Raw genomic sequence first — 27,259 nt, forward strand, 5'->3', positions numbered from 1 at the left:
CAAATTTCAACTGTGTAGCTCCATGCAATTTTGAGTTATCTTCATCACACACGGACAGAAAGTGGAAATAGACTGCCATTTCATCAAAATCTAATTTTCGAATTCAGGAAAGCCTAGAAAGTGGAGATTTGTCAAAATGCGTTCGAATTTTTTCATGATTACCTACTGTACTTTCTCTATATTACGTATACGAAGATTTCTTTTTATATTAAATTCTATTTCAGATTGTTACTTAATGCGATTATTTTCAGCTTTGGCTATAATAAGCAGCAATAATAAGCTAATATTAGAATCGTTTTTTTTTTAATTTTTTGTTTTTAATTTGGTTGCGAATGAAAAAAAAGCTTATAAACTGCTATAAAACTACCTTTTGTCTCTTTCATTATTTTCTTTTTTCTCCGATCCGACAACATGACATCTTTTATTTTGAAAATGCGTTATAGCAAGATTTGACAATCTGTTACTTAAATAAATCATAATTTTAGCTTTTTTAAACGTTATTAAGTAATATAAGAATATTAAAATGGAATATTAAATTTAATTAATATTCTATAAAAAAATTTCGGATGTTTAAATACTTTTTTTTCATTGTAATAATAAATTAATTTTAAAAACTGTAATTTTTTTTTTTAAAGTTTACACTTAAGCAATAGAAATCTCACCAAAAGAATATATTGTTCTAATTTTCAAAACGTATTTTAGTTTTATTATTTATATAAGTTAAATATGTCATCAAATATTTGAATTTCCAAAGCTCTTTCTCAAATCAATTCTTTTTTACTTTAATAATCATATTCCTCAATTTAATAACTATTTTTGTAACATTAAGAAAAATTAATTGTACTCTATTTTATTTCAATATATTTAAATAAAACAAAAATAAGTTCGTTTTAACATAGTTCATCGGATTTTTTTATTCAGTTTCCAAAAAAGTATGTTCCATAACTCAAGGCCCATCGGACTCAAGACTATAGGCATAGAAAATATTATTATGGTAAATATAATTTTTAAAAAAACGAATTTTTATGAAGAGAAGATTGTTTACTCTTATGTTATCCTTTTCATTCAACTTAAGAGTCTGCACACTATTTGCAATGTGTATGGATTGTACCTCTTCTTCTTAGCGGATTATTACGCCTACGAATGACTTTTTTCAGTCAATAAGTTTAAGATGTATAATTATGCCATGTAAAAATGACTCAAAGATATAACAGTTAACTGGTTTTTTTTTAAATTCTACATTGCGTTTTCACGTGAAAATTCAAAATCGTTCTGATAACAAAACATTTCTGTGTACATGATTTATTATTCCAAATATGCAACGGTCATTAAAAAAAAGTATAAGATATCAACCATTGTAATCTTTTCACAAATTAGCTAAAATCGTAAAAGAACAATAATAACCATGAAAGAACGTTTTCACGAATGACTATGAAATTGGGAAATAATCGTCACGCAAAAGAATACTTTCAATATCGTTTGCCGTTGAGGAATCGAATTTAGATATTCATTCACTGACATCTATTTCATTCATAAAACCATTTTTCCTACTGCTAAATACTTACCTGTCTTCCATCGATATATCTATCGGCTCACATTTCATTAGCACAGAAAACAGCCGGCGTGCGGCAATTACGCTAAATTCGAGCACAGCACATCCGCCACCTATCTATTCTATGAAATGATCTATTTTTCCTTTCTTTTTCTCTTATTTTTTTCATTGTTTATCTTTTTCCCTACCCTCTCCCCACCCCACATTAGTATATCAAGGTCGTTTTTCTCAATAAGGGCGTGGAACACGTATTTTTCTTCCCGCCAACGCAGTCTGACGGAAGTGTGACAGTCCTTTATTCATTCATGAAGAAAAGAGCTCGAGCGGCTGACGTCACGCAACGTATTTGGAACGTAAAACGTACTCTTTTATTTATATCTTTTTTTCCCTGTGCCGTGTCGAACTCTGTTTTTCTTTTCCCTCTATGAATGAATGGCAGCTGGACTGAATGAATAATTAGTAGTGAGACCACTCGACGTAATTTCCGGCCATTTTCGGAAACGGCCAATTTTTGTGACCAGATGTTTTTTTACACCAACATACGACGGAAAAATAATATCTGCGGAAGTATGGATTTCCGTAACAGCACAACAAATTTTGGCTTAAAGTCTAGATTAAATCGCCTTTTTGTACATGACGCAAGAAAAATAGGCTTACGGAGAAATTTATTGCGTTGCACGACGACGTTGAGGGAAAAAGAAAAACAATTTTTACAGAGAAAATCTCGAAAGATGTGTCTGTGGTTATAAAATTATTCCATTACCGAAAAAAAAAAAAAGAACTGTCCCTTCACCACAAATGAATGCTCTACTCTGAAAGGAAGATACCTTTCCGGAACTTATTTCGTAATTGTTTTGCTTTAAAACGAAAGATGACGCAGTTCCATTGAAAATTATTACGGTAGTGACGTCGATTCCGCAAAATGATCGGAGGAAAAATGTTCTGAAAGAATAAAGTGAGAGTGGTTTGAAGTCAGAACTTCGGAAAGAATTTTGTGTAATGTAAATGTAGTTATAAAAGTTTTTTTTTCTCCTGGCTTTCAAAGATAATTTATAAAATTTGCTTAATAAACGTAATAGATTTTTAGTATCGTAAGTAAATAATAAAATTCTAAAATTGCGAAAAAAAAATGGAACTGTTATACTTTATTAACTTTCTCCTTGAATTCAAATTGAAAACTAAGAGAGACAATTCAGTTACGAAGTAAAGGAAATTCAGATTACAAATTTTTAAATTTTTGTGGATAGATTTCATAATTGAATAGATAGGCCACCTTCAATTATTTCTTTTATCATCAAATGTTTTCAAATTATCACAGCAATTTTGAACAGTCAATTTGAATGTTCCTACTACGTTTTACTTTGTGATCGTTTTTCAGCCATAATTGTTATTAATACATTGAATAAATATATGTTTGGAGATTTCTGTTTTAATGTAACAAAAAAAAAATCATTGGAAGACCAAATGTTAGTCTTTGCCTCAAGAAAGAAATTTTTGAAATAGTCTACAAAAAATCTCGTCCATATGATTCCCTTTTTAGGACTTACTAATGAAATTACAAGCAATACAATTTCATAACTGAAGATTTTTTTATTGATTTTAAATTTTTTTATTATAGAGAATGAATTTTTAAATGAAAAATGGATAGTTTCTTTTTTCTATAAATGAGCTTAGTGTATGAAGTAGAATATGTGAAGATATTGAAATCATAAGAATTTTCAAAGCATAATTTTGGTTAAATTGACAATCGGTTAGTCCAAAAAGTATTTTTGGAACCAAATCTTTCTTATCCGTGTGAATGTAAACACAATGAATTAAAAAATACGCTCAACCTAAATTAACGGTACAATGTATGTGGTCTTCACAGAAATTGTTGACCAGCACAAAATTTTGGGTCCAATCCGTCGATTCTAATAAGTACTTTCTAGTACGAATTTTCTTCTATTATGAAAATACTGTAAAAATAAAATAGATTTCCAAATATTTTTCTAACTTGAACGTTGCCATTTACATCGAATAAAAATATTGTTTATTGTTTTAAAATATTACATCTAAGATGCAATTGTTTACAACTTTTAGTTATTGTGTATTTGCAAGAGTTTTTCTATTTCACACAATAATAACATTCAAGACGTTTATTTATGTACAAATTTCTATAGTAGCGCTAAAATTAAAAAAAAAATGTTATCTGAGAAAAATAACTTGTCAAAAAAACAAAATAATGCTATTGAATAAATAATTTTATGATGTAATTTTTTTGATAATGATAACTGATGTAAAAGTTATTTTCCTAGGTAAATACATTTCAAACCTGGAACATGGAAGTTATGAAAATTAAAATCAACAAGGAAAAATCGTCTGCCGGAGAAACAATTTTGGATTCCTTTAGATAATTTTTTTCATCTTGATTTAAAACGTTTGCTTGTATTACAATTGGATTACAACTTCAAGTTAAAAGTGACATCCTTATTTGGATATGTAATAAAGTTGAAGAAAGAACAGTCCGAATTTTTTAAACTCACATAACTATATTCAAAATCTCTCACCCATACGAGTTGCATCTGTCTGTTAATTTTCGCATTGTTATTGACTTTCTTGTCTATACATCTATTCCATATCAAACGACTTTTTCCATATCAAACGTAAAGTTTAAGAATTTTTATATATTATATTAATTCTGTTTTTGATTAAATTTAGTGTATTAGAAGACGATTTTGGTAAAGATGCAGTATCTCTCTATATATTATTATGTTTGTCCCAGTAATATTTAATTTTTTTCAAAATGGCAATAAAAGTGTAGTTCTTAAAAATTATGGAACAGAAAATGAAAAAAAAATTGCATAGAATAAATAATTAAAAAAAATGGAATATTTGTTTAATTGTTTGAAATACGATTAAACAAATATATACTATATATGTAACTATTTTTTAATTAATTTGATTACTTAATTATCTAGCAATAAAAGAAAATTAACGTCATTTTGAGCAAATATCATGTTTGTTAATAATATAAAAAATTATTTCAAAATCATTTTAGATACATATTTTTAAACAAAATATCAGTTTTCAGTCATTCTTGAGAGTATAAAAATAATAACAAATCTAAAAGTACAAAATTTAGGCTATAGAGTTTTTACTCTTTTGCGTAATCTTTAGGTTAAATTTTGATTCATGTGCATAAAATAGTATTTACATTTTAAAATTTCATTGCTTTTCGATCATTTATTATTTACTAAATCCCTATTTTAAACTCCAATAAAAGCAAATCTTTGTTTTTTTGAAAAGGTAAAAAAGAAAGGGAACGAAAAACAAAAAAAAAAAAAACGATCTTTTTTTTTCAAAAGAATTCACATTCCACGGATCACAGAGTAAAATCAATTTTCCTTGTTTCCGGTTTTTCCTCCTGTTATTGAATTGAGCTCACTAAAGCAGCCAATAGTAGCGATTTCATCTCAACCAATGTTTCCCAGAATTTCACAAAAAAAAAAAAAAAAAAAAAAAAAAGACAGGATTAAAAAGAGAAAGTAACTTCTGTGAAAAATAATGTGAAAATCTTCGAAAGGTGGTAGTGTTTTCTTTTCGAATAAAATGCAAAAAGAACTATAAACTGCATTGTTTTCACAAGTTATATATATAGTAGAATTACTAGAAAATATTTTTATTAGAAATATAACAGAATATATACACTTACTGATGGAATTCCTACTCTTTTATTATTTTCTTTTTATTTTATTATTTGAATCAATCTTGAATAATTTTGGGGTGTAGTAGAATAATAGAACAATTTCGAACATTTAAAAAAAATGTAAATTCTTTTTAGTAATATCTGTCATCCTTATACGGTGAGATTCTGATAATTTTATTCCATTAAAGATAAACACCATTTGCTATCAAATCCCATAACCAAAATTTGATGCAAAAATGTATTGTCCTTATCGAGATGTCAAATTTTTTTCACGCATTTTGGGGTCCTTGGAAATGTTTATTATAAAACATCTCTTTTAATAATATTATCCATTTAACTTCACATTTCAATATATATATATATATATATATATATATATATATATATATATATATATATATATATATATATATATATATACTATATAAATTAATTAATATGTGTATAATTTTAATTAGTGTGTGTTTTATTTTAACTAGTAGCATGTGTTTTTATTTATTTATTATGATAAATAACTGTTCAGCATCTATGTCGACGTTTGTTCACAATATTATTAAAGTAAACGTACGGTGCTTATAAAGAATATTTCCACTATTAATAAAAATGAATTTGTATGTGTGTGTATTAGTGCTCTACAGATCAGATCATTCGACCTACAGCTATCATATTTAGCACATATATACATATTGGAGAGTGGGAATGTGCACATCGGTGGGAGTTTTTTGAAATTTTAATGAATTAAGAATCAAGCCAAAATTTGTCGTTTCCCCTCGATAACTTGCAAAAATATTATTGTACAAAAATGAATCTTACACCGTTTCATCCATATATATATATATATATATATATATATATATATATATATATATATATATATATATATATATATATATATATATATATATATAATGGATAAATAAAATGAAGTTACAATACAGCGAAATTTAGAAGGTAGATGAACTAGATATTTACGTTTTTTATAGCTGGGACTGGTGTCTAGCTACACTAGACATTTACGTTTTTTTTCATGGGACTGGTGTCTTTTACAAAGATTTGTACGCAAAATGAATATAATGTAAGGAAGACATTTAAAATAACACAATGCCTTGCAATTATAATCCGACATAAAAATTTTGACATTGTTGTTTTTGTAATTTTTTAAAGAAATATTGGACAAATCACAACAAGCTTGTGCACATTTATTTTCTTGTACTTTTTATTTAATGTATCCAACAGAAATTTTTATTCAATTTATATTTTGCAGTAACAAATAAAAATAGAAGTGTATCATAAGTTTAAATAAATGAACAAAAACTAGTTAAAACAAGACAAAATACATCATTTTAATAATAGCTGTTGGATCAAAATGATTTGAATTTCATCGATACGAAAACAATTCGAATTTCATCCGTTTTCTATTTTCAATTTCCATTTTCTTCATTTGAAATTACTGTTAAAAATATTTTTTCAAAAGAAATTGTCAAAATTCCTCAAAAAGTGGCACTACTATTAATTTGGTATCACAAAACGGTTGTCTCTTTAATTTGAAAGTGATGTAGAAATCAGTATATTTTTGAAAGTTATGAAAAACGGCGACATCTTGCTGAAGAAAGAATTAAAATTTCAGAAAAAAAAATCCGGCTCGAAGTGAAAATTTTCATTCTCCAAAATATTTATGTGATAAATTAGGCAACTCAAGATTAAACGATGTGACGTCTACATATTCTGTTTTATTGTGAATAGAGATTAGGAATTTTAAAAACCGAGCGATAATATTTCTATGAAAAATTTTATTATTATTGTGTTTTTAAGTCCGCAAAGATGTTCGTTGTAGACTTCGAATTTGATACCCGTGGTTTAATGTACTTAGTTAGAGAATGTATCCCGAGAGGGAAATTGATGTTATTTGCATTTTCAATATGGAACAAGAGATGCAAATCCTCCAAAATATTGCCTTCATCTAAATTTTACTTAGTAGTTATTTGTTTATTTCACTTTAAATTTTCCACCTACTTCGCTATTAAGAAAAAACTTCTTTTGATTTGCAGAATTCAAAATAAAAGAGTACCCCGTACATTCTATTTGTGGACAGGAAAAAAAAAGAGAAAAAAACATTGTTGTAATGCCAACGAAAGACAAGAAAAACTGTATTTATGCTGACAGAATAATTAGATTGTTTTCAGGGTTCAGGTAATGCAGGTGGAATTGTCTTTGAAAACTGATATCCTTTTGCTTCATAGCAGTGAAGTGTCTGTCTCGGAAACTAAACAATGCACTGTATTTGAAACGATCTTCATTGTGTCAAGCTTTCTCTCAGAATTGGTTTCATCTTTGAACATTTCATAAACTAGGGGATAATTATTTTCTTAACTTCATTCATTGGCCAAATACCAAACTAGGCCAAAGTTAGAATTTTTTTTTTTCGAAAATTTTCGAGGCTTTTTGCAAAATTTAGTTTTTATAGATTTTATAATATTACAGTTTTATGATTTCTGATACTCCCGTCTGGGGGGCACTTCATAATTGAGAACGGGAAGCTTCCGGTATGGTTGTTGGTTCTCGCCATCCTGGGCACAGAAAAAGGTGGTGGTCAGCTATCTCCTATTGATGGTGGGACGTACATTCCAAGGGAAGGGATGTACCGTGGCCGGTGATGGCCCTTAGGACCAGTCATTCAGATTTTTCCGTGTGCCCTCCGGCGGATCAGTGTAGCCGGTTAAAGTTAATGATTTTTGATAGGTAAACATTGCAAAAATGCTCCATTAAGCGGTTGTCTAGTCACTTGAAGCTTGTTTTTGTAGGTTAATGCCGAATTATTTTGAAATAAATTGCATAAAGTTCCTGCAAATTGGTTTGTACCTATTCGAAGGAAACAACCAAAAAGAATGGTTCCCCCCCCCCCAAACCTTTCTTACTCTGTAATAAGCATATTATTCCTCATCCCTTACATAAAATTTGGACATAAGGTAAGGCCGCGAATGCAATATGGGAGTTGTGTGCTTCGTTGTAAAGTAAAGAAAACTGGTATTTTTGATTAACCATATAAAATTGGCGAACAGTAGTTTCGAATTTTTAATCTTTGGCATGAAATTAGCATTTTTGCTAAATCTAAATTGAGAACCTCTGGGATTTTTCTTGGCTATTAATCGGTGATATGCGACTAATACACAAATATCACAAATTTAAATATGTAATTCTGACGTTGCATCACCTACCGATTGAAAGTAAAATATGGATGTAGATATATAATTCTAATCGTAAGATCACATACCAAATTTCATTTATCTAAATCATGTGTTTATGAGTTATAGCATTTACATGCATATGAAAATGCAGACCGATAGACGAACAACCCTTTAACATATTTAGTTCAAAATTTGATAAGAATCTATACTTTAGAGGCTAAAATTGTGAAATAAATTTCATTTATCTATTTTATTATATTTTTGAATTATCGCATGGAAAAATGCAGATCAACAAACGGTCAACCTCTTCCTGGATTTGATTCTATATTTGATATGAATCTATATTTTGATGCACTAATCTGTGCATCAAATTTTGTCTATGTAGCTCTTTACGTTTTATAATTATCAAAGTGAGCAGTTATTGCTCAAAATATAATATGAATCTACAAATTTAGTTCAAAGTCAATATATTTCATATTTCATCTGCCCAGCTCGAAATGTTTCTGAATTATTGTCTCCACAGACAGACAGTCATGAAAAAAAAGGCTTGTTCAGCTCCCGGGGGGGGGGAGTCTAAAAAGCGGAAATTCGCCAAAATCTCGTGATTTTTTTTTTTTTTTTTTTTTTGCGATGATTATTGTTTCTTCTTATGGCACTTGCCACGAACAAGCCCGCTGTTCGAGGACAGCCGATTTAAGCCTAAGGGGGAGCGCCTCTTGTTTTTATCGTAGTGCCAACTAGGGCCAAGAGTACAACATGACTACTTACGCATCACTCATTCGCTTGCACAACTCCTTTTTACAGGAGGGCACATTCACACATCTCACAGATAGAACAACCAAGCCCAAACCAAGACTGGAACCCGGGACGCCCAGATCACGGGGAAGACGCGCTACCCCTATGCCAGAACGCCGGCTGCGATTATTATATTTTGTCTTTGTGTGTTTCACATACAAGAAAAGAAAAAAAAAGAAAAGAAAAATTAATATCATAAACAGTACAACGCTCTAACACGAAGAATTTCCGAGGTATTTAAAAAAGGAGGAAGTTAATGCAAAAAAATGTAATCTTCAATACCTAATTATCTGTTTGATTTCTAAATATGCTTTTGTGTGCACGTTCTCGCTGCTATAATTAAGATTAAATTTAAAAAAGAGAATAAAACAAAACGAATTTAACCCTGAAGCATTTTCATTGTTGTGTTGCTTCTTGTCTTGCGTTCAGCCGACCACCCCGCCACCACTGAACGTAGCAGTATCGACAGGATTTGTTGTGGCCGACTATTGTGTTGCTTCTAACAGGGGTTCTAATCTCTTTTATTTATTTATTTTTATCAGAAAAGCTATGTGGCTGCAAAAAAAAATAACGTTTCTTTATTTCATTTGCTTTGAAAAGGAAAGAATAAATAATAAATAAATACTTCATGAAGGGTTTAATTAACATCATAAACCATCGTCTCTTCATGCATACGAATGACATCGTGAATTAGATATGGTATTTGAAGTTACCAGATCGTGCTTGTGCGATTGTCTGGAATTATCTAAAGGCACAATGGAAGAGCAAACAATCGCACTTGCTATTAATGACGCAGATTTAATTTCAAGTTATGTCACAGTTGAATGACCCCTGCCTCAACGATTGCGTCACTACTAACAATTCGCTGCAAGCTTCCATTAACAATAGATCATCATTTTCAATTAGCATATTTGTTAGCGCCTGCGTGTTATACAGTGATTAAACGCTGTGGTCTTGCATATCGATGTTATTAACAATCATTGTCTCACTGGATCTCTATATAAATCATAAATCTCTTTATAATTATTTTTGACACCTGTTGTTTCATACATGCATATATGAATGATCAACATAAATAACTTTTTTAATAATTTTCGACTGGAAAAAAATCTTTAATATTTTATAGGTGTAGGTACAGCTTCTAATTCGATATGGCATATAAAGGCTTTGCATGAAATCTTATGACAATTCCATTTGTCTCGCATGGATAATTTGATCATGTTTTTCTAATTACTATCTGTTTTCAAAAGTATTGCTAGTCATTTAAAATTTATCTATCGTCATTTGTAAATACAAAGAAATGGCACTCGAAAGATGATAGATAACTCAGGACTCCATTTAGAACTTGGTCATGATATAATTTTCATATCAAACCAAATCAAAATCAACAACATAAAAATATCACATCATCAACAACAAAAAAGCAGAACAAAAGAATATGAAGATTAGTAGCATATATAATTTTTGATAAGATAAATGGTTAATAGAGCTATTAGAGTTGTTGCCATGGTGATGAATATGACATCGAAGAGCTATTATTTTATGTTTTAATGCCTATTCACCCTTTCACGACGGAAGTTTGCCCCTCCAAAGTTACGCTACTGAATAAGAAATTTAAGAATAAAACTGAATGACCGAACCGCAGCGGCAGCAACACTGACGGGAAGTATAGTTATGTCCTAAGAGCCATCACAGGCCATGGGGCTACCCTTACTATGGGAAGTACATCCTGTCATCGATGGGAAGTAGCCGACCCCTACCATTTCTTTACCTACCCAGTTGGCAATAACTAACCATCACGCCGGAAACTTCTCATCTTCATTCCTGAGGTGCCCTCCCTGGTGGGATTCTTTTTTAGAATAGGGCTATAACTGTTAAATATAACAAAAAAATCATTGATATGAAAAACGCACGTACGGACTGACTCGAAAATTAATTATTTTTATCAATCGTAAAAATGCATCCTGATTTTTCTTGGAACTAAATACTTCAATCTGAAAAACACACCTTTGCAATTTTTCTGAATAGGTACTGAATAGAGTTTGCTTTTGTTTGTGTAGGCTGTACAATGATTGCTAGCTATACCCACTCAAATGAGTACACATCCACACAATAAAATATACATGCTGAGATATATGTGTATACATATTAGCAGATATATTATTTGTCTCTTTTTTCGAATTTCTGTGACATGGCATTCAGGAAACGATAATTTAAATATTCTTAAAACTAATACATTCTTTCATTCATAGTAATATGTTGTGACTGCATCTAAAAATATTTGTTAAAATGGTTAAGTCAGAAAAGGTATCCCGAGACAAGAAAGAAATACTCAAAAATAGTAACAATAACTATTTATATACATGTATAGATACATTATTGTTTTCTATGTAAACCTCCTCCTGACGTATTCTCTAGTGTCTCATACAAAGCAAAAGCATTTAAGCTTATTTTTCTATCTTAAATGTTTGTATGAGACACTCGGGAATGTAATGATAAAAGCTCCTCTTCTCTGCTGTACCTTGGGGCAAACTGTGTTCATCTATCATTTAGAGTATGACAGACTAACTGACGTGCTGTTGCTCGTCTAATCACCTGAGAGCAATTGAGACTGCCCGGAATTGCTGTCATATGTTTTGTTCTTTTGTTTGCCATGAAAAATTAAAAAACGTCTTTTGGTAAATAAATATATTGTCATCAACAACATCATTTGATTTCTTTGTTTTTATTACTTTTGTTTGCATCTAGTATTAAGATTTGAACTATAACTTCGAAATAGGCTTTATGTAAACGTAGTGTTAAATGTACTGTGCAGTTTACCTCAAAGAATGTTTCATGCCACTTTTTTCATGAAGGCACCATATTGTACTTCGGGACAAATGACAACTTGTACTTCAGCATATCTATCTTTAGGTAAGGGCTAGTAACTCATAAAATATTTGGTTTTAAAACATAATAATCCATCCAGTTTATTATTCGTAGGGCACTTTTATAACATTTTAAATAATTTTGTGAAAAGAAGAAAAATGAAATGTACAATTTAGATTATCAAAAATATGAAAAGCGACAATAATTATGATAATTATAGTATTAAATTATTAATAATGTTGCCAAAAATGGTTTTTGCTTTTTAAAAAACGAAATATTTATTTTATATTTGGTTACCTGCGCAAAGGCACAGCATACCATTACTTCTAAGGACGCTTGATAGGGTCACATAGAAACTTTATTATGCCTCTCTACTATTACAATTTATAGTGGGTGTGTTGAGATTTTCTAATGAACTGCCCGGTTTTAAATATAATATTTTTAATCTACAGAAACACAGCTACAATACAAAATTTACAAACACACATAGACAATTAGGTTAAAGTAAACAGTATGGTGAAGGGATTCCACCGTTTCCAACCGAAAGCATTCGGCGTTAGCGCATAGGAAAAAGTCGACCTCAGGATGCAGGCCTCCCGTTCAACTGCTTGCTTGTCTGTAAACGTCACAAGGGGCTTCTGTAAAACGCCACAAGAGGGCGCTCTCTGCTCAAGGAAAAAAGAGGTGCTACAAATTTAAATATCACTCAAGTTAAAAAACACTTTCCCTACATCTTTTGACTCTTCCTACCTACTCTTCCCTTTTGACCTATTTTCACCCAAATATGATATAGATATCTAATTTATCTCGATATAGCGCTCAAAATTTCACTGCCTATTCAGAGGCATCGGTTTCTCAGAGAACGATGATATCTCTGAGAACGGCTTGCATGGCACTGGCGAAATATTAACTTTGGGTGTGAATTTAGTATTTTTATTGAATCTGTGCGTTGCGTGTTCAAATCACGTCCGGGTCACCAATGTGCGAGTTTGAGGTTTGAACTCGCAACGTTAGGGTTCATAGCCGAGTAACAAAGCCACCAGACAAAAGTGTACACTCCTTTCCGGAGGTTGTTATCTGGCTTATGAAGTTACCATGCATAATAATCCGAAGACAGGGATCTTAGCTTAAATTTGTAACAATATGCACTTTTGATGATTTGATAACATGTTTCGCATGATTCATTATCTTCAGCTTCAGATTATCGCGTTTTCATATACACAAACAGATAGCAGACACACAGATATAATGCCAATTTTTTTTGTCAAATTCAAACAAATCTAATACATAGAAATTCATTAAACTCTCAAGGTCTGCTTTCCTGTCGATTACAATATTTTTTTTTCTCTTTACGCATTTTGTTAGAAAGAAAGTAATACACTAATAACTAAAATAATTTAATTAATTATGAAGCTTCCATGATAAAAGAAGGATGAAATTTTGCATATAGGGAAAAATAGTAATAATGATAATTCAGGACTAATACCTCTTCGAACAACGGTTTTTCTACAAAAATACGAATATAGAAGCATTATGTCCAATATTTTTAGGTGTCTTGATGAAAGCTTCAAGAATTATTTCGTCAACCTCTTCTTAAATCTGTAAATGACACTAGCAATTTGATGCAGGTGGGAAGGAGAGTGCAAAGGATTTACTCTGGTCAAGTGTAAAAAGTATATGATAAAATACTTACTAATTGAACATATAATCATATGGTAGATCACTGATGGCTTCATGCTTCATGCAACACTTCAGCTGTCTGATTGTATAAGAAACATGCAAATATTAATTCTGTAGAAAGAAAAGTACATTTATTTTTGCCAAGTATGCATTTTTTTCTGATATTGTCAACCATTGTAGAATATTTTTGAATATCCGTACACTTGCTGTTATTTTATTCGCACTTTCGTGGGCAGTTTTAGATGTTGTGGTGAATAGCTTATAAGCCAGTTAACAGCTACGCTACCCGAGTAATTGCTTTTGTATCGTCGTCATGTTACTGGGCTGCGAACCACCAGGTTCTATCCTCGCTCATTACATCCGCCATATTGGTGACCCGGGCGATGAACTTTCAACTTTCGTACAGCTGTTGTGGCGCCATCTACCCGCAAACAAACTCGTCAGATTCACTTGACGCAGCACCCAAAGTCGTCAGACTCACTTGACGCAGCAACCCAAAGTCGTGAGTTTCACTTGATGCAGCAATACAAAGTCCTCAGACTCACTTGAAGCAGCAACAGCATCAGCAACCACTCACCCACACCCGCTCGACATAACACTTGGCGCTACTCAAATGGGTACAGGCGCATTAGAATCAACAACTAATACATCCCCACTCAACAGCCATATCGTTCGTCTCACCACCGACTCACTGGAGGGAGAGTCTGTGGTAAATAGCTTATAAGTCAGTTAACAGCTACTCTACCCGAGCAATTGCTTTTGTATTGTGGTCATGTTACTGGGCTGCGAACTACAAGGTCCCAGGTTCTATCCTCGCTCATCGCAAAACACCACAATGTTGCCAAATAATAACTTTCTCATATACAAAGTTTAGAAAAAGCATAGCAATCGTCAAAAAATGTGATCATACTACTTTAATCAAAATTCTTTCTCGTATATGTAGTATAGGAAAAGTATAGAAATCGCCAATAAATTCGAACTTGTCGAATCTCTACGTTTTAGACTTCCTTGAGGGCGAAAAACGCATTTTTGGAAAATGTCCGTCTATCTGTTTGTCTGTGATAAAAATAACTCAAAAACGTTATCTATACGAATAAAATTTGGTATACATGTTTAAAACCAAATTTGAACATTTCAATTAAATTTTGAGCAGAATCCGTTCAGAGGAAGTCTGTCTGCCCGGCTGTTCTATTATAAGTTTGTACGATAACTACAAAACTAAAAGAGCTAGATAAATAAAATTTGTACTTGCAAAAAAACATGCAAACGAGATAACTCAAATACGCAATGAGTTAAATAAATCAAATTTGGTATTTGATTTTGTAACTACAAGTGTCAAAGTCTTTTGTCGAATTTTTATTTCAGACGCCTGCGAAGAACGTATCTGAAACCCAATTTCGATTGATGGATACTTTTAACAGTATCCCAGGGATTAATCACCAAAAAACTCGCCAAGCATGGTACGATCGATTCAATAAAAAACTAAATTCACACCAAAAGTTAATATTTCGCTAGTGCCATGCAAGGTGTTCTCTGAGATATCATCTTTATTAGGGATTAATCACCAAAAAACTCGCCAAGGATGGCACGATCGATTCAATAAAAATACAAAATTCACACAGAAGTTAATATTTCGCCAGTGCCATGCAAGGCGTTCTCTGAGATATCATCTTTATTAGGGATTAATCACCAAAAAACTCGCCAAGGATGGAACGATAGATTCAATAAAAAACTAAATTCACACCAAAAGTTAATATTTCGCTAGTGCCATGCAAGGCGTTTTCTGAGATATCATCTTTATTATGGATTAATCACCAAAAAACTCGCCAAGGATGGCACGATAGATTGAATAAAAATACTAAATTCACACCAAAAGTTAATATTTCGCCAGTGCCATGCAAGGCGTTTTCTGAGATATCATCTTTATTAGGGATTAATCACCAAAAAACTCGCCAAGCATGGTACGATCGATTCAATAAAAAACTAAATTCACACCAAAAGTTAATATTTCGCTAGTGCCATGCAAGGTGTTCTCTGAGATATCATCTTTATTAGGGATTAATCACCAAAAAACTCGCCAAGGATGGCACGATCGATTCAATAAAAATACAAAATTCACACAGAAGTTAATATTTCGCCAGTGCCATGCAAGGCGTTCTCTGAGATATCATCTTTATTAGGGATTAATCACCAAAAAACTCGCCAAGGATGGAACGATAGATTCAATAAAAAACTAAATTCACACCAAAAGTTAATATTTCGCTAGTGCCATGCAAGGCGTTTTCTGAGATATCATCTTTATTATGGATTAATCACCAAAAAACTCGCTAAGCATGGCACGATAGATTGAATAAAAATACTAAATTCACACCAAAAGTTAATATTTCGCCAGTGCCATGCAAGGCGTTTTCTGAGATATCATCTTTATTAGGGATTAATCACCAAAAAACTCGCCAAGCATGGTACGATCGATTCAATAAAAAACTAAATTCACACCAAAAGTTAATATTTCGCTAGTGCCATGCAAGGTGTTCTCTGAGATATCATCTTTATTAGGGATTAATCACCAAAAAACTCGCAAGGATGGCACGATCGATTCAATAAAAATACAAAATTCACACAGAAGTTAATATTTCGCCAGTGCCATGCAAGGCGTTCTCTGAGATATCATCTTTATTAGGGATTAATCACCAAAAAACTCGCCAAGGATGGAACGATAGATTCAATAAAAAACTAAATTCACACCAAAAGTTAATATTTCGCTAGTGCCATGCAAGGCGTTTTCTGAGATATCATCTTTATTATGGATTAATCACCAAAAAACTCGCCAAGGATGGCACGATAGATTGAATAAAAATACTAAATTCACACCAAAAGTTAATATTTCGTCAGTGCCATGCAAGGCGTTCTCTGAGATATCATCTTTATTAGAAAATATGCAATAAAGTTTTTGGTAGATCACTTCCGCTGGTTTTTTGATACATTTCAAACCAGAATCTCACTGTGGGATGTTTAGGCGCTCTTGAATGGTCACTTCAAGCATACCAAAAACCAAAAAAAGCATCCAGAGGTATTCCATCAATTCCTTTCTTCATTTACCGCGAAATTATAAGGCAGCATTCAACAGAACTATCAACACGGCATCATCAGCATCTGAGCACGTAGTAAAACAATTAGGGATTAATAATTTACTTTGTGCGTGTCACACTAGCCTACTTACGATTTCATTGCGTGCACTGTTCGCGACACGCAAAGGTGTGCTACTCTGTTTATTTTCTTTAAAGAACTCCTTGTCCAGAATTTAATATTAGGTATTGATACCCGTAAGGTCAGCAAGTTATTCTAGAGGGACACAATGGGGGTTCTATTTGGGGAACGTGACCTCAAATGCAGGGCCTGCTTCTCCTGCAAGAGACTGTTTTGGTATGTTAAATCATATCTATAGAGATTCATAAATATCTCTAAGTGGATAAATTTAGAAACAATGAATGATTCATCAATCATAGAAGTTTTTTCTCCTATTTAAGGTGTTATTGTTACTGTAATTAGAAATCTCATTATGATCGGGTGAAACTCAAAAATCTTAATTCCTTTCATTGTTTCTTTTATTTCAAATACAAAATTTCTCGCCCTTGTAAAATTATTTTAAATTATTGTTGATTAATTTTTAAAAAATATTATGAATCAACATTATATTGTTTGGGTTATATTATTTGTGACGCTACAAAATTACTTGAGTATGAATAAAAAAATGTAAGATTTTCAAGTTTGCATGGCACTGGATTCTCAGTTAAGCAAGCATTTGGTGAAAATAGATATACTTTTCTTAATGACTAGTTTAATTTAGAATGTAAAATATTTCAATAAAAAGTAATTGATATTGATAATTATAAAATTTATAATAATTATAATTAATTATTAATTATATAAAGAATTTTTTTCGTAGCTATATGAAGGCTATTTTAGGACCGACTTTGTAATTTTAAATCGTGTTCAAATAACGAGAACAGCACTTGAGCTAATACTCCCTCTCCAAATTTTTGAACATGCCAAAGTGAGGACTTTTGACTTAAAGGCATCGCGTACTACGGGTAATTCATAATGGATCTTGTTTAGAATTTAGTATAAAAATTGAAGCTCTTTGATCTACAAACCGAGATTTTGTTCTTAACCGCCGTGGATCAGAAAAAAAAATGTTCTGACAGTAAGGATTAACAATAAATAATAAAATAAAAGAGACTGCGTGGAATTTGTTCTCTTTGGAAACCTCCTTGAATCAGATGCTTTCAGATTTAATTCTCAAAGAGAAGAGAAGAATAAGAAATAAAAAGAAAAGATTATTCTTGGTTATTTTTTATAATAATTTATAAATGAGAATTTGAATATATAAATTTCATTTCGATATTCATCAGTAAAATTTGAAAATAACTGTGAGAAATATTTACAAAATTATTAAATGAAAATATAATATGCACAACATGGTAAGGATACACAGCATTCAATAAAATTCATACTGGTACATGCTAACTTAGAATTTGTCAATTTAAGTTTATCAGATCTGGTTTGACTGAATAAAAATGTCTAAAAACCAAATTTATTAAATAAGAAAAAAAAGGAAGGAACTTAAATTCCATTGGTCTAATTCCAAATTTCGAATGTCCACATGACTTTCAATTAACCAGGACATATGATAGTTAACTCTTTTTTTTCAGCTATTTGTTAAACGGTGACGACGAAATGTGGTAGGAGGATTTCTTCAAATTGTCACACCACACCAACAAGAGGGCATCTGATATATAACGACAAATTTAACGTAAGTCAAGTCCAAATACCGCTTAATGGGTATCGAATCTGTTCGCCTTTGATACCGAAAATTAGGCCACCGCAGCCCCTCTGATTTTGGATGACTTTCATGAAATAATAATCATCAAAATCAATCAATGAATTTAAATTTTATCATTGATTAGATATACGTTCATTGATTAATATCATATCCTTATCACCAATATGATATTCTGCTCAGTTTTGTTTGCATTTCCTATTTATAAAGTACATTTGGACATTGTGATGTCATCAAAATACAGTGATAAGGCCAAATTCGTCTTTTAAATTTGTTTATTTATAACATCACAGTCGGACAAAACACACAACATAAAACAGTCACAGTTATATAAATAATAGGAAATTCATAAAATACAACATTTGTAAATCCATTCCCATGACCATCATCTTAATCCACAAGATAGAACACCATCAACAGACAAAAATGCCTTTCACTTTCAACACCACCTAACACAACACAACACCAAGCTGACTCCCACCGAAAAAAATATCCGCCTGCCAAACATACTACCTGTGTGATGTCATCATATTTTTGATCTATACCAATACGGTGCTGACATCTATCTTCTGGCAATTTTCGAGTCAAATTCTTTTCAACATAAACAAAAAAAAACTTTCGTTAATATTCATGTTTTATTCAAATTCATGCTATCACTGGTATATATTATGTTAAATTAAACCAATGAGAGATAAAGTAAGTTTCGTAGAAATTGCATTACATTGTAGTTTTGATTAATTAATTAGATATCTTATTCTTTTTTATCCCTTTTTTAATGTGAGCATTAATTTAGGATTATTAATTTAATTGCTATGTCATATTCGCCCTATGTATAACAGCATATCCCAGTTATAAAATTCAAATCCTTTAAAACTGTAAATTATGCTCTTTGGTTAAATAAAAGTTAAACAAAACATTTTTCTCACAAATAATTTATTATATTTATTAATTTTCAGAAAACACTATTAATCACATTTTAATTTTTCCTTCCCTTTGTTTAAATTCTTTGTGATTTAATTGATAGTTAATCATTTTCAGCTGGCAGATTTTTTTGGCAAAAGAAATTAAAATTCGTACTACAATGAAATTCAAACTAATTGTCATAACATCCATACTGCAATATAATAGTATTTATAGCTATATTTTAAGAAAATTTCATTTCATCTTCGATCAAATGCAGGAAAACGTTGTACTATCAGCGAAATTCATTTTTTTAGCAACGTTATCTGTTTACTGATTTTAATATTCCATCTACTATTATTCGATAAATACATCAAAAATGGGAGAATTAATTAATTAAAAGCTTCAAATCCTGCCTTTGTGAAAGTCCAAATACGGTGTTAAATATTTAATACTATTGCAGTGACAAAAACATAATCCGATGATTTAATCGGTTTTGAAATGTGTTCATTTTTCTTATTCTATTTCATAAACATATTCTAGTTTTATTTGGAATTAATTATAATTCGATCATTTGTCAAGACTTCTATTAGTTTTATATTAAAAGAAAACAGCTTTAATTTAATATAAACAGGGATAAGCTTCAAATCGAATTGCAAAACACATCCTTTAGTGATAGATTTATTTACCGTTAAACCAATTGCATTAAATTTCTTTCTAAACCATATGTCTTTCCATTAAATCTCATTTCTTTCTTATACGTTTCTGCTTATTACTGAAATCCGAATCTTTCATTTTCCATACCAGTTCTATCAAGAGATTTAATATTGAAGTAATAAGGAATTTACGTGCCTATTTGTTCGGAAACTGGCCTATACGAACAGAGTGAGGTTTCATATTCACCTTTTCCCTCCATAATGCGCCTTTACTACGGTATAAGTTTATCATTTTATTCTATTTTCCCCATAAACCACCTTCTATTCTCGTCTATACACGGCATATTGTTTTATGCTTAGCTTCTCCTATTATTGCCTTCTAACGCTACATTGTTTTCTATTTCCTGAGCGATAAATCCCCATGTGTGACATTTATTTTACCTTATTACCGTCTTCTTACATGTAAACGAAATTTGGCTTATTTCCTTAGATTTTTCACATATACATTGAGAGATTTTTATCATAATTGTTTGTCGAAATCCAAAAAAGGTTGTAAAAATATGAATTTTCTTTTATGATTTTAAATGCTTACGAATATTAAAAAAATAATGATGAAAACGATTTTTAAAGAACGAAAATGCAAACGCATTTATATAACAAAGCAATAAAAAAATCTTTACAAAATTTTGCAAACCATAATTTAGAGTTTTATTTAATCGTTTTACTATAAAAGTTCAAAAGAAATAAAGTCGCCTTATTTATTTAAAAAAAAATCTGTACATTTAAAATAATTAGCAAATTACCAGTTAATAATTACCAGCTCATTAGTCTCAACAACTAATTCAATTTATCAATTTTTAAATTATATGAAAAATTATATCGCTAATGTAACGATTTTATCCTCTACTTACCAACATTTCGTGAGAAATCTCAAATCCGTTATTGTACTGTGCATTCTCTAAGAGAAGAAACCTTGACAAATCACGCCAGTCTTAACATCCATACTGATTACATCAATTTGTATATTATTTGGAAGAATATGGTCCTTAGATAGATTAAATGATCGCTTGATCCCCAAATTCTCAATTTTTGAGGGGGGGAAAGGCCATATAACAAACGCACATGCTCTAAGGAAAAAAATTCAGACTCTAGATTTTGAGAAATTTCGAATAATAAGCTTTTACAGTGCCGTTAACTTCAGCAATTTAAACGATTTTCAAGAAAATATTTTATTATTTCACAAAAAAAGCTGATAAATCAGAATGTTTAGAAAAGATATAATTTTAAACAAAAATTTCTGCCTTAAAATGTAGTTTAAAGAAATTGTTTGACGGAATTGAAGTAATTTTGTTAGTATGGTGAATGAATAGTGGTTATCGAATGTGGTTAGTTTGATTTAAAGAAATTAATAATTCAGTAATTAGAAAATCTCAAGATTTTAGATTGTTTTTTTATTTTTACTAAAGATAAAATAATTTTTCTCATACTTATTAAATTTTAATTTTAAATTTGACTTTTCTTATACTTTTGATAGAACATTTTTTTTATTTCCTTGATCTAGAAAAAAAATCTTCGTTTCTTAGAAAACTATTGAGGAAATAAACATTTTAGCTGCAGAAAAGAAAAAAAAAGAAAAAACAACTGAATTATATTTTTTTAAAAATTGTATTTTCCCATGCAGATAAGACAAATTTGATTTAGAAACTGTCATCTTACAAAAATAAACATGACAATTTAAAGATAAAATGACATCGGTTTTCAATTGCGATTTTCAATAAAAATAATTAATTCAGCATTTCTGTCAAACGGAATGAAGACAAAAAGTTCTTTTCCACACATTCTATACATGTATAGTACGAAAAAAAATCGCTTTAAATTATTTATTTTCAAACCACTGTAAAGAAAAAACCTGATAATGTTAATAAGACCATAATTCTGATTATCAAGAAACATTTTATTATGCATTTCTCATTATCAAGAAACTATGACAGAAAAGAAAGGCTCCAAACATCAATAATAGAGGTATGACTGAATAGTTCTAACTGTTTTTCAATTGCTGATCGATAATAATTCAGCCAAATTCGTGTTATATATTAATTGCAAATTTTACATTCTATGAGATTGCAATATATATTAATATCACCATTTACTCTCTATGCCAGATTAATTTATGTATATATTAAGGTTAAAATAAAAAGTCTGATAAATGATTTAGAAAATGAATTATTTTAAATAATTTATTTTTCTTATATAAGTTAGAAAAAATTATTTTTCTAATATATATTTTCTTAAAGCCTTTGAAAATGAAGAAAATATTTAAACTTTTAGCATAAAATAAAATAAAAATATTAAAATTTTTGAGAACCAAATTTATTTACTAAAATCTGATTAGTATGTATAATAGCTTATTACTATTAATATTACCAACGATTATTATTAATAATATCCGATTAAAAACCCTGTTAGTATTAATACTAGCCTGTTATTATTAATATTAACAACGATTATTATTAATAATTAATTATAATCGCTTTAACTGAGTTACATACAGTGGCTCCCAAAAGTGTTCGTACACCAACAAGAATCAATTAAAAACCTCATTATTTACCATTATATATTCTAATTTTTACATGAAAATTTTTTTCATAGCATATTTTTACAGTTCTTAATAAAGCAGTGAAGAATAAATTTTAATTACGATGCAAATTATTTTTTTAAAAATGACAATAAATAAAATTGCACAAAAATAGGACACAAAAGTGATCATACACTTTAAAAAAACATCACTAAATATGAAATTTACTAAATTTTTATAAATTTAGTAGGATATTCTTTATATCCCACTAAATAGTATTTAGTAGGATATTCTTTATTCTTTATAACAGCTTTTAAACGTTTGGGCATAGATTTAACTAAACGGTCGGTTACTTCTGCGCCGATCTTGTTCCATTCTTCGATCATTACTGCTTTCAGTTGAATTTTCGATTTAATGCCGTGACTTCTTATTCGCACCTCTAATTCTTTCCAAATATGTTCTATAGGGTTTAAATCCGGTGATTGAGCTGATGTTTTAAGGGTTTTGATTGCAATGATAGAGGCAAAAAAGACGAACATTCATGGCCGTGTGCTTAGGATCGTTGACTTGGTAATACACAAAGTTGTTTAAAATGCCCAATATTTGTGCTGACACTTTAAAATTATTATTGAGAATATTTATATAAACTCTATGATCCATTATACCATCAATGAATACTAAATTGCCTACTCCAGCCGCTGACATACACCCCCAAACCATGACACCTCCACCGCCATGTTTTACTGTTCCAACTAAATTCTTGGGATTAAGTTCTTCGTTTTTTTTTTTTTTTTTTTTTTTTTTTTTTCTTCTCCATACAATGATTCTCCCATCCGAGCCAAAGATGTTAAACTTACTTTCATCTGCAAATAAAACACGATTCCAATAGCTCTCTGTCCGATTTATCATAGATTTGGCAAATTTAAGCCTAGCAATTCTGTTCTGACTTACAAAGAATTTTCTTCGTGCAGAGCGGCCATGTATACCAGCATTCCGAAGAATTCTACGAATAGTTTCACAGGAAATAGAAGTTCCATTTGATTCATTATATTGTGAAGTAAAATTTATTGCACTCAGACGTGGATTTCTTAGAAAATTACTCACAATATTTCTTTGACTTCTAGCTGACAGAATTTGAGGGCGACCATTACGAGGCTTGTTTGCAATCCTTTTTCCCTCTCTGTAACGTTTTATTATGCTTTGCACCGTTGAATGAGGTAGATTAGTTATAGTTGCAATGCCTCTAATTGATTTTCCAGCTTTAAAATGAAATATAATTAATTTTCGTACGTCTAAACTCGTTTCTTTACGAATGCGCATCATATCTAAGAATAAAGTAAATAGAATAAATAATTGTGATATTAAATACTGAAATCAAACGATTTTAGTGTATTTTTCAATTAGAAGAAAAATAAGCCGCAAAAGATATTTTTATGATGAATTTAAATAAATAATGTTTGGATGTACGAAGACTTTTGTGGCTAATTAAAAAAAACCAACTAATAAAATGCTTTATTAAGAAGTATAGAACACAATTTCTGCAAATTTCTTTAGTGTACGAACACTTTTGGGAGCCACTGTATATGGAATGTGTTTAATTTCATTAAAGTGTCATTTTTGTGACAATATTTTTTTTTCTTTCCTTTCAATTTTTTTTTCATTTGCTTATTTAGAAAATAAATTCTTTTAAATAATTTTTCTTTCTCATATAAGTTGGAAAAAATTACTGCGTTAATATATATTTTCTTATATCATTTGAAAATGAAGAAAGTATTTAAACTTCTCTAAAATAAATAGTAATAAATAAATAAATAAAAATATTAATTATTTCTATAAAATTATTGTATTATAATTAAATTATTATAAAACATTAATTATATTAATTCTAAAATAAATAAATAAAAATAATAACATTTTAAAAAGCCGTATTAGTTTATAAAAAAAATAACGATACTTTTTTCCATCTGTATGATGTTTATCGTCAGTTCATTGAAAGACGTATAAATGGCCCTATATTTTGTATCGTTTTAATGTACTAAAAACTAATTAACAATAATTTAATTTTTTTATAATTAACGAATATTTGGTGTTCAAGTTTTAAAAATAAGCTCTGATTTAAAAATAAAATAAACCCATTTTTTTTCAGCTATTTTTTCTAGTATATTGTGACAAATTATATTTCTGTTCATATGCAAAAAAAAAAAAAAATGATTGCACATTGCAGAACCTAAAAAAAAATGATTAAAAAACAAGAACGAAAACAGAACTCCACCTTTGTAGGTTTGCTTGTTAAAAACATCCCGTAAATATAGCACAGGGGAGGACGGAAGCAGCAAAACTCACCTGGCCTCCACTTCCGGAGGAAGCGTCATTTCCGTTTCCGGCCAACAGGCGGACGGACATTCTTCGTCGCTGTTGTACGCCTCAATCGGAAGACTTAGGTTCTCGTACATAGGGTACACCAGCTGTGGAAAGAAAAATGAAACAATATCATTAGTTCTTTGATTAAGTCGTCCGTTTCGCAGAAGCCCTGTAATTAAATAAACTTTTGACTTCCAAGTTATTACGCATTTCCCCTTCCCTCCAAATGAATTCTTCGAAATACCACGAGAATTAGGGACGATTTCTATTCTATTACGAATTTCCTCAAAAAGGAAAAAATAGGTATCAAGAATGTTGTTTTTGGTTTCATTATGTGGTCTGTTTCATTTTATTTGACTCGTATAAAGAATTGGATAAGGAATTCTGTTTAAAACTCTTAAGATGTAGGAATATAATGACGTTTTGATTAAAGACTGAAAAAAAAAGAAAGTTAAAAAAAAAAATTCTTCGATATATTCAGCTTCAATAATTGGAATTCTTAGAAATCTTGTTTTGACAATGATACCAACAAAACTGCGTAGGCGAAAGAATAATAATAATAAAAAAAAATGTATGCTGTTGAAAAGCAAACGCTTATTAATTTCGTGGATGGTTTGGATTTATTAAACTGAGGTTTCAGGATTTATTTAAAAAAAAATTTAATATAAGAGCTTAAGTTGTGTGCGTGACAAAAAAATAAATAAATAAATAAATAAAAATAAAAGCTTTTACTATCAATGCTTCTATACTTTAACTTTTTAAACGCCAAAAGTTATTTGTTTATTTTTCAAAAGAATTTATTCCAAATAATTTATATTCAAAATCAAAAATTTAACAATATCTTTTAGGCATTATGTGTTAGTAAAGATGTGTTTTGGAAGAAAATATGACAATTAAATAAAAACAATTATTCTTCTCATATTTTTTAAATGCTTTGATTGTGTACTATTTGTTCTTTATAAATTTAATTATAAATAGTGATTATATATTTTCATGAGAATTGTCGGATTAAATTTTGATTGTAATTTATATTGATTTTTAGTTGAGAGATTTTTCTTTAGATTTTTTTGGAACAATTTACTTGAAAATTGTGTAGTTATGAAATATAGAACTTGGCGTGATTTTCATTGATTCTTTTGCGCAAATAAGTATTTTGGACTAGTTTTCTAAGATCAATTGAAAACAAACTTTCACACGGAACTATAATTGTAGTCACAAGATCACATAACGAATTTCATTGATTTAAGTCATTTTGTTTACATGAATACAACATTAATTACTGACAAACAGACGGTCAATCCTTCGATCAGATTCAGTTCAAAATTCAGAATTTAGGGGCTAAACTTATTATTTAAATTTTAGGGGCTAAACTTACATACTAGAAATCTTTATCTTTTGTAATTATCGAGTAAATTTGAAATCGGGCAGCTAGACAGACTTCTTCAAACTGGATTTCCTTCAAAATTTTGATATAAATCTACAAATGTGATCTAAGTTTCATATACCAAATGTCATCTGTCTATCTCAAAGCATTTCAGAATTATTGTGTTTACAGACAGACATAATGCCATTTTTTTTAATTCAGGGGAATAATTTTTGAATTCTGGGAAGTGTGGCACGGAAATTCATCAAAATCTCGAAAAAATTGAATTTGAAAATTGAGCAACTTTTGGAATTGCATACAGTTTAATTAATATCTATAGAATGCACGAATATTTTTTAAATAGTGACATTAGAAAATATTTTAAGTGTTTATGAAATTAAGCCTTTTTTGAAAGAAAAAATAATAGAATACATCAGATACAATAGAAATATCAGAACTACTTTATTTCCTCGATACTACTATTGATTAGAATAAAAAAATATAATAATTAAAAAAAGTTTTATTTTTTTCAAATAACAAGCTGTTATAACTTTACATATGTTTATTATTGTATAAAAATCTGGAAGCTAAAACAAAAATTGGAAAGCCAAAGAAGCTGATGGAAATATTAAAAAAAAAAAAAAATAGTGAAATCAGCAAAAAATTATCAAAATATAATTTTTTTAATCTCCGAAGTATATATTCTGTGTGCGAATTAAAAAGCTTAAAATATGAATTATTGAATAAAATTAATTATTTCATGGAAGAATGTATTTTTAAAAATTTTTTCTCGTAACGA

At 29.9% G+C, this 27,259-nt stretch overlaps 1 protein-coding gene and 1 long non-coding RNA gene across 2 annotated transcripts in view; one reads left to right on the forward strand and one right to left on the reverse strand.

The window, feature by feature from the left end:
• LOC129976475 (sprouty-related, EVH1 domain-containing protein 2-like) overlaps nucleotides 1–27,259 on the reverse strand; it is a 177,078-nt gene that overhangs the window by 59,040 nt on the left and 90,779 nt on the right. Inside the window, exon 2 of the mRNA XM_056090086.1 lies at nucleotides 25,080–25,201. Coding sequence (XP_055946061.1) covers nucleotides 25,080–25,189 — 110 coding nt within the window. The 5' untranslated portion in view covers nucleotides 25,190–25,201. The remainder of the gene's footprint in view (nucleotides 1–25,079; nucleotides 25,202–27,259) is intronic.
• The window catches only part of LOC129976492 (uncharacterized), a 71,040-nt gene that overhangs the window by 39,055 nt on the left and 4,726 nt on the right, over nucleotides 1–27,259 (forward strand). The gene's annotated exons all lie outside the window — the stretch shown is intronic.

The sequence above is a fragment of the Argiope bruennichi genome, chromosome 1, assembly GCF_947563725.1.
Source record: "Argiope bruennichi chromosome 1, qqArgBrue1.1, whole genome shotgun sequence".
NCBI lineage: Eukaryota > Metazoa > Arthropoda > Arachnida > Araneae > Araneidae > Argiope > Argiope bruennichi.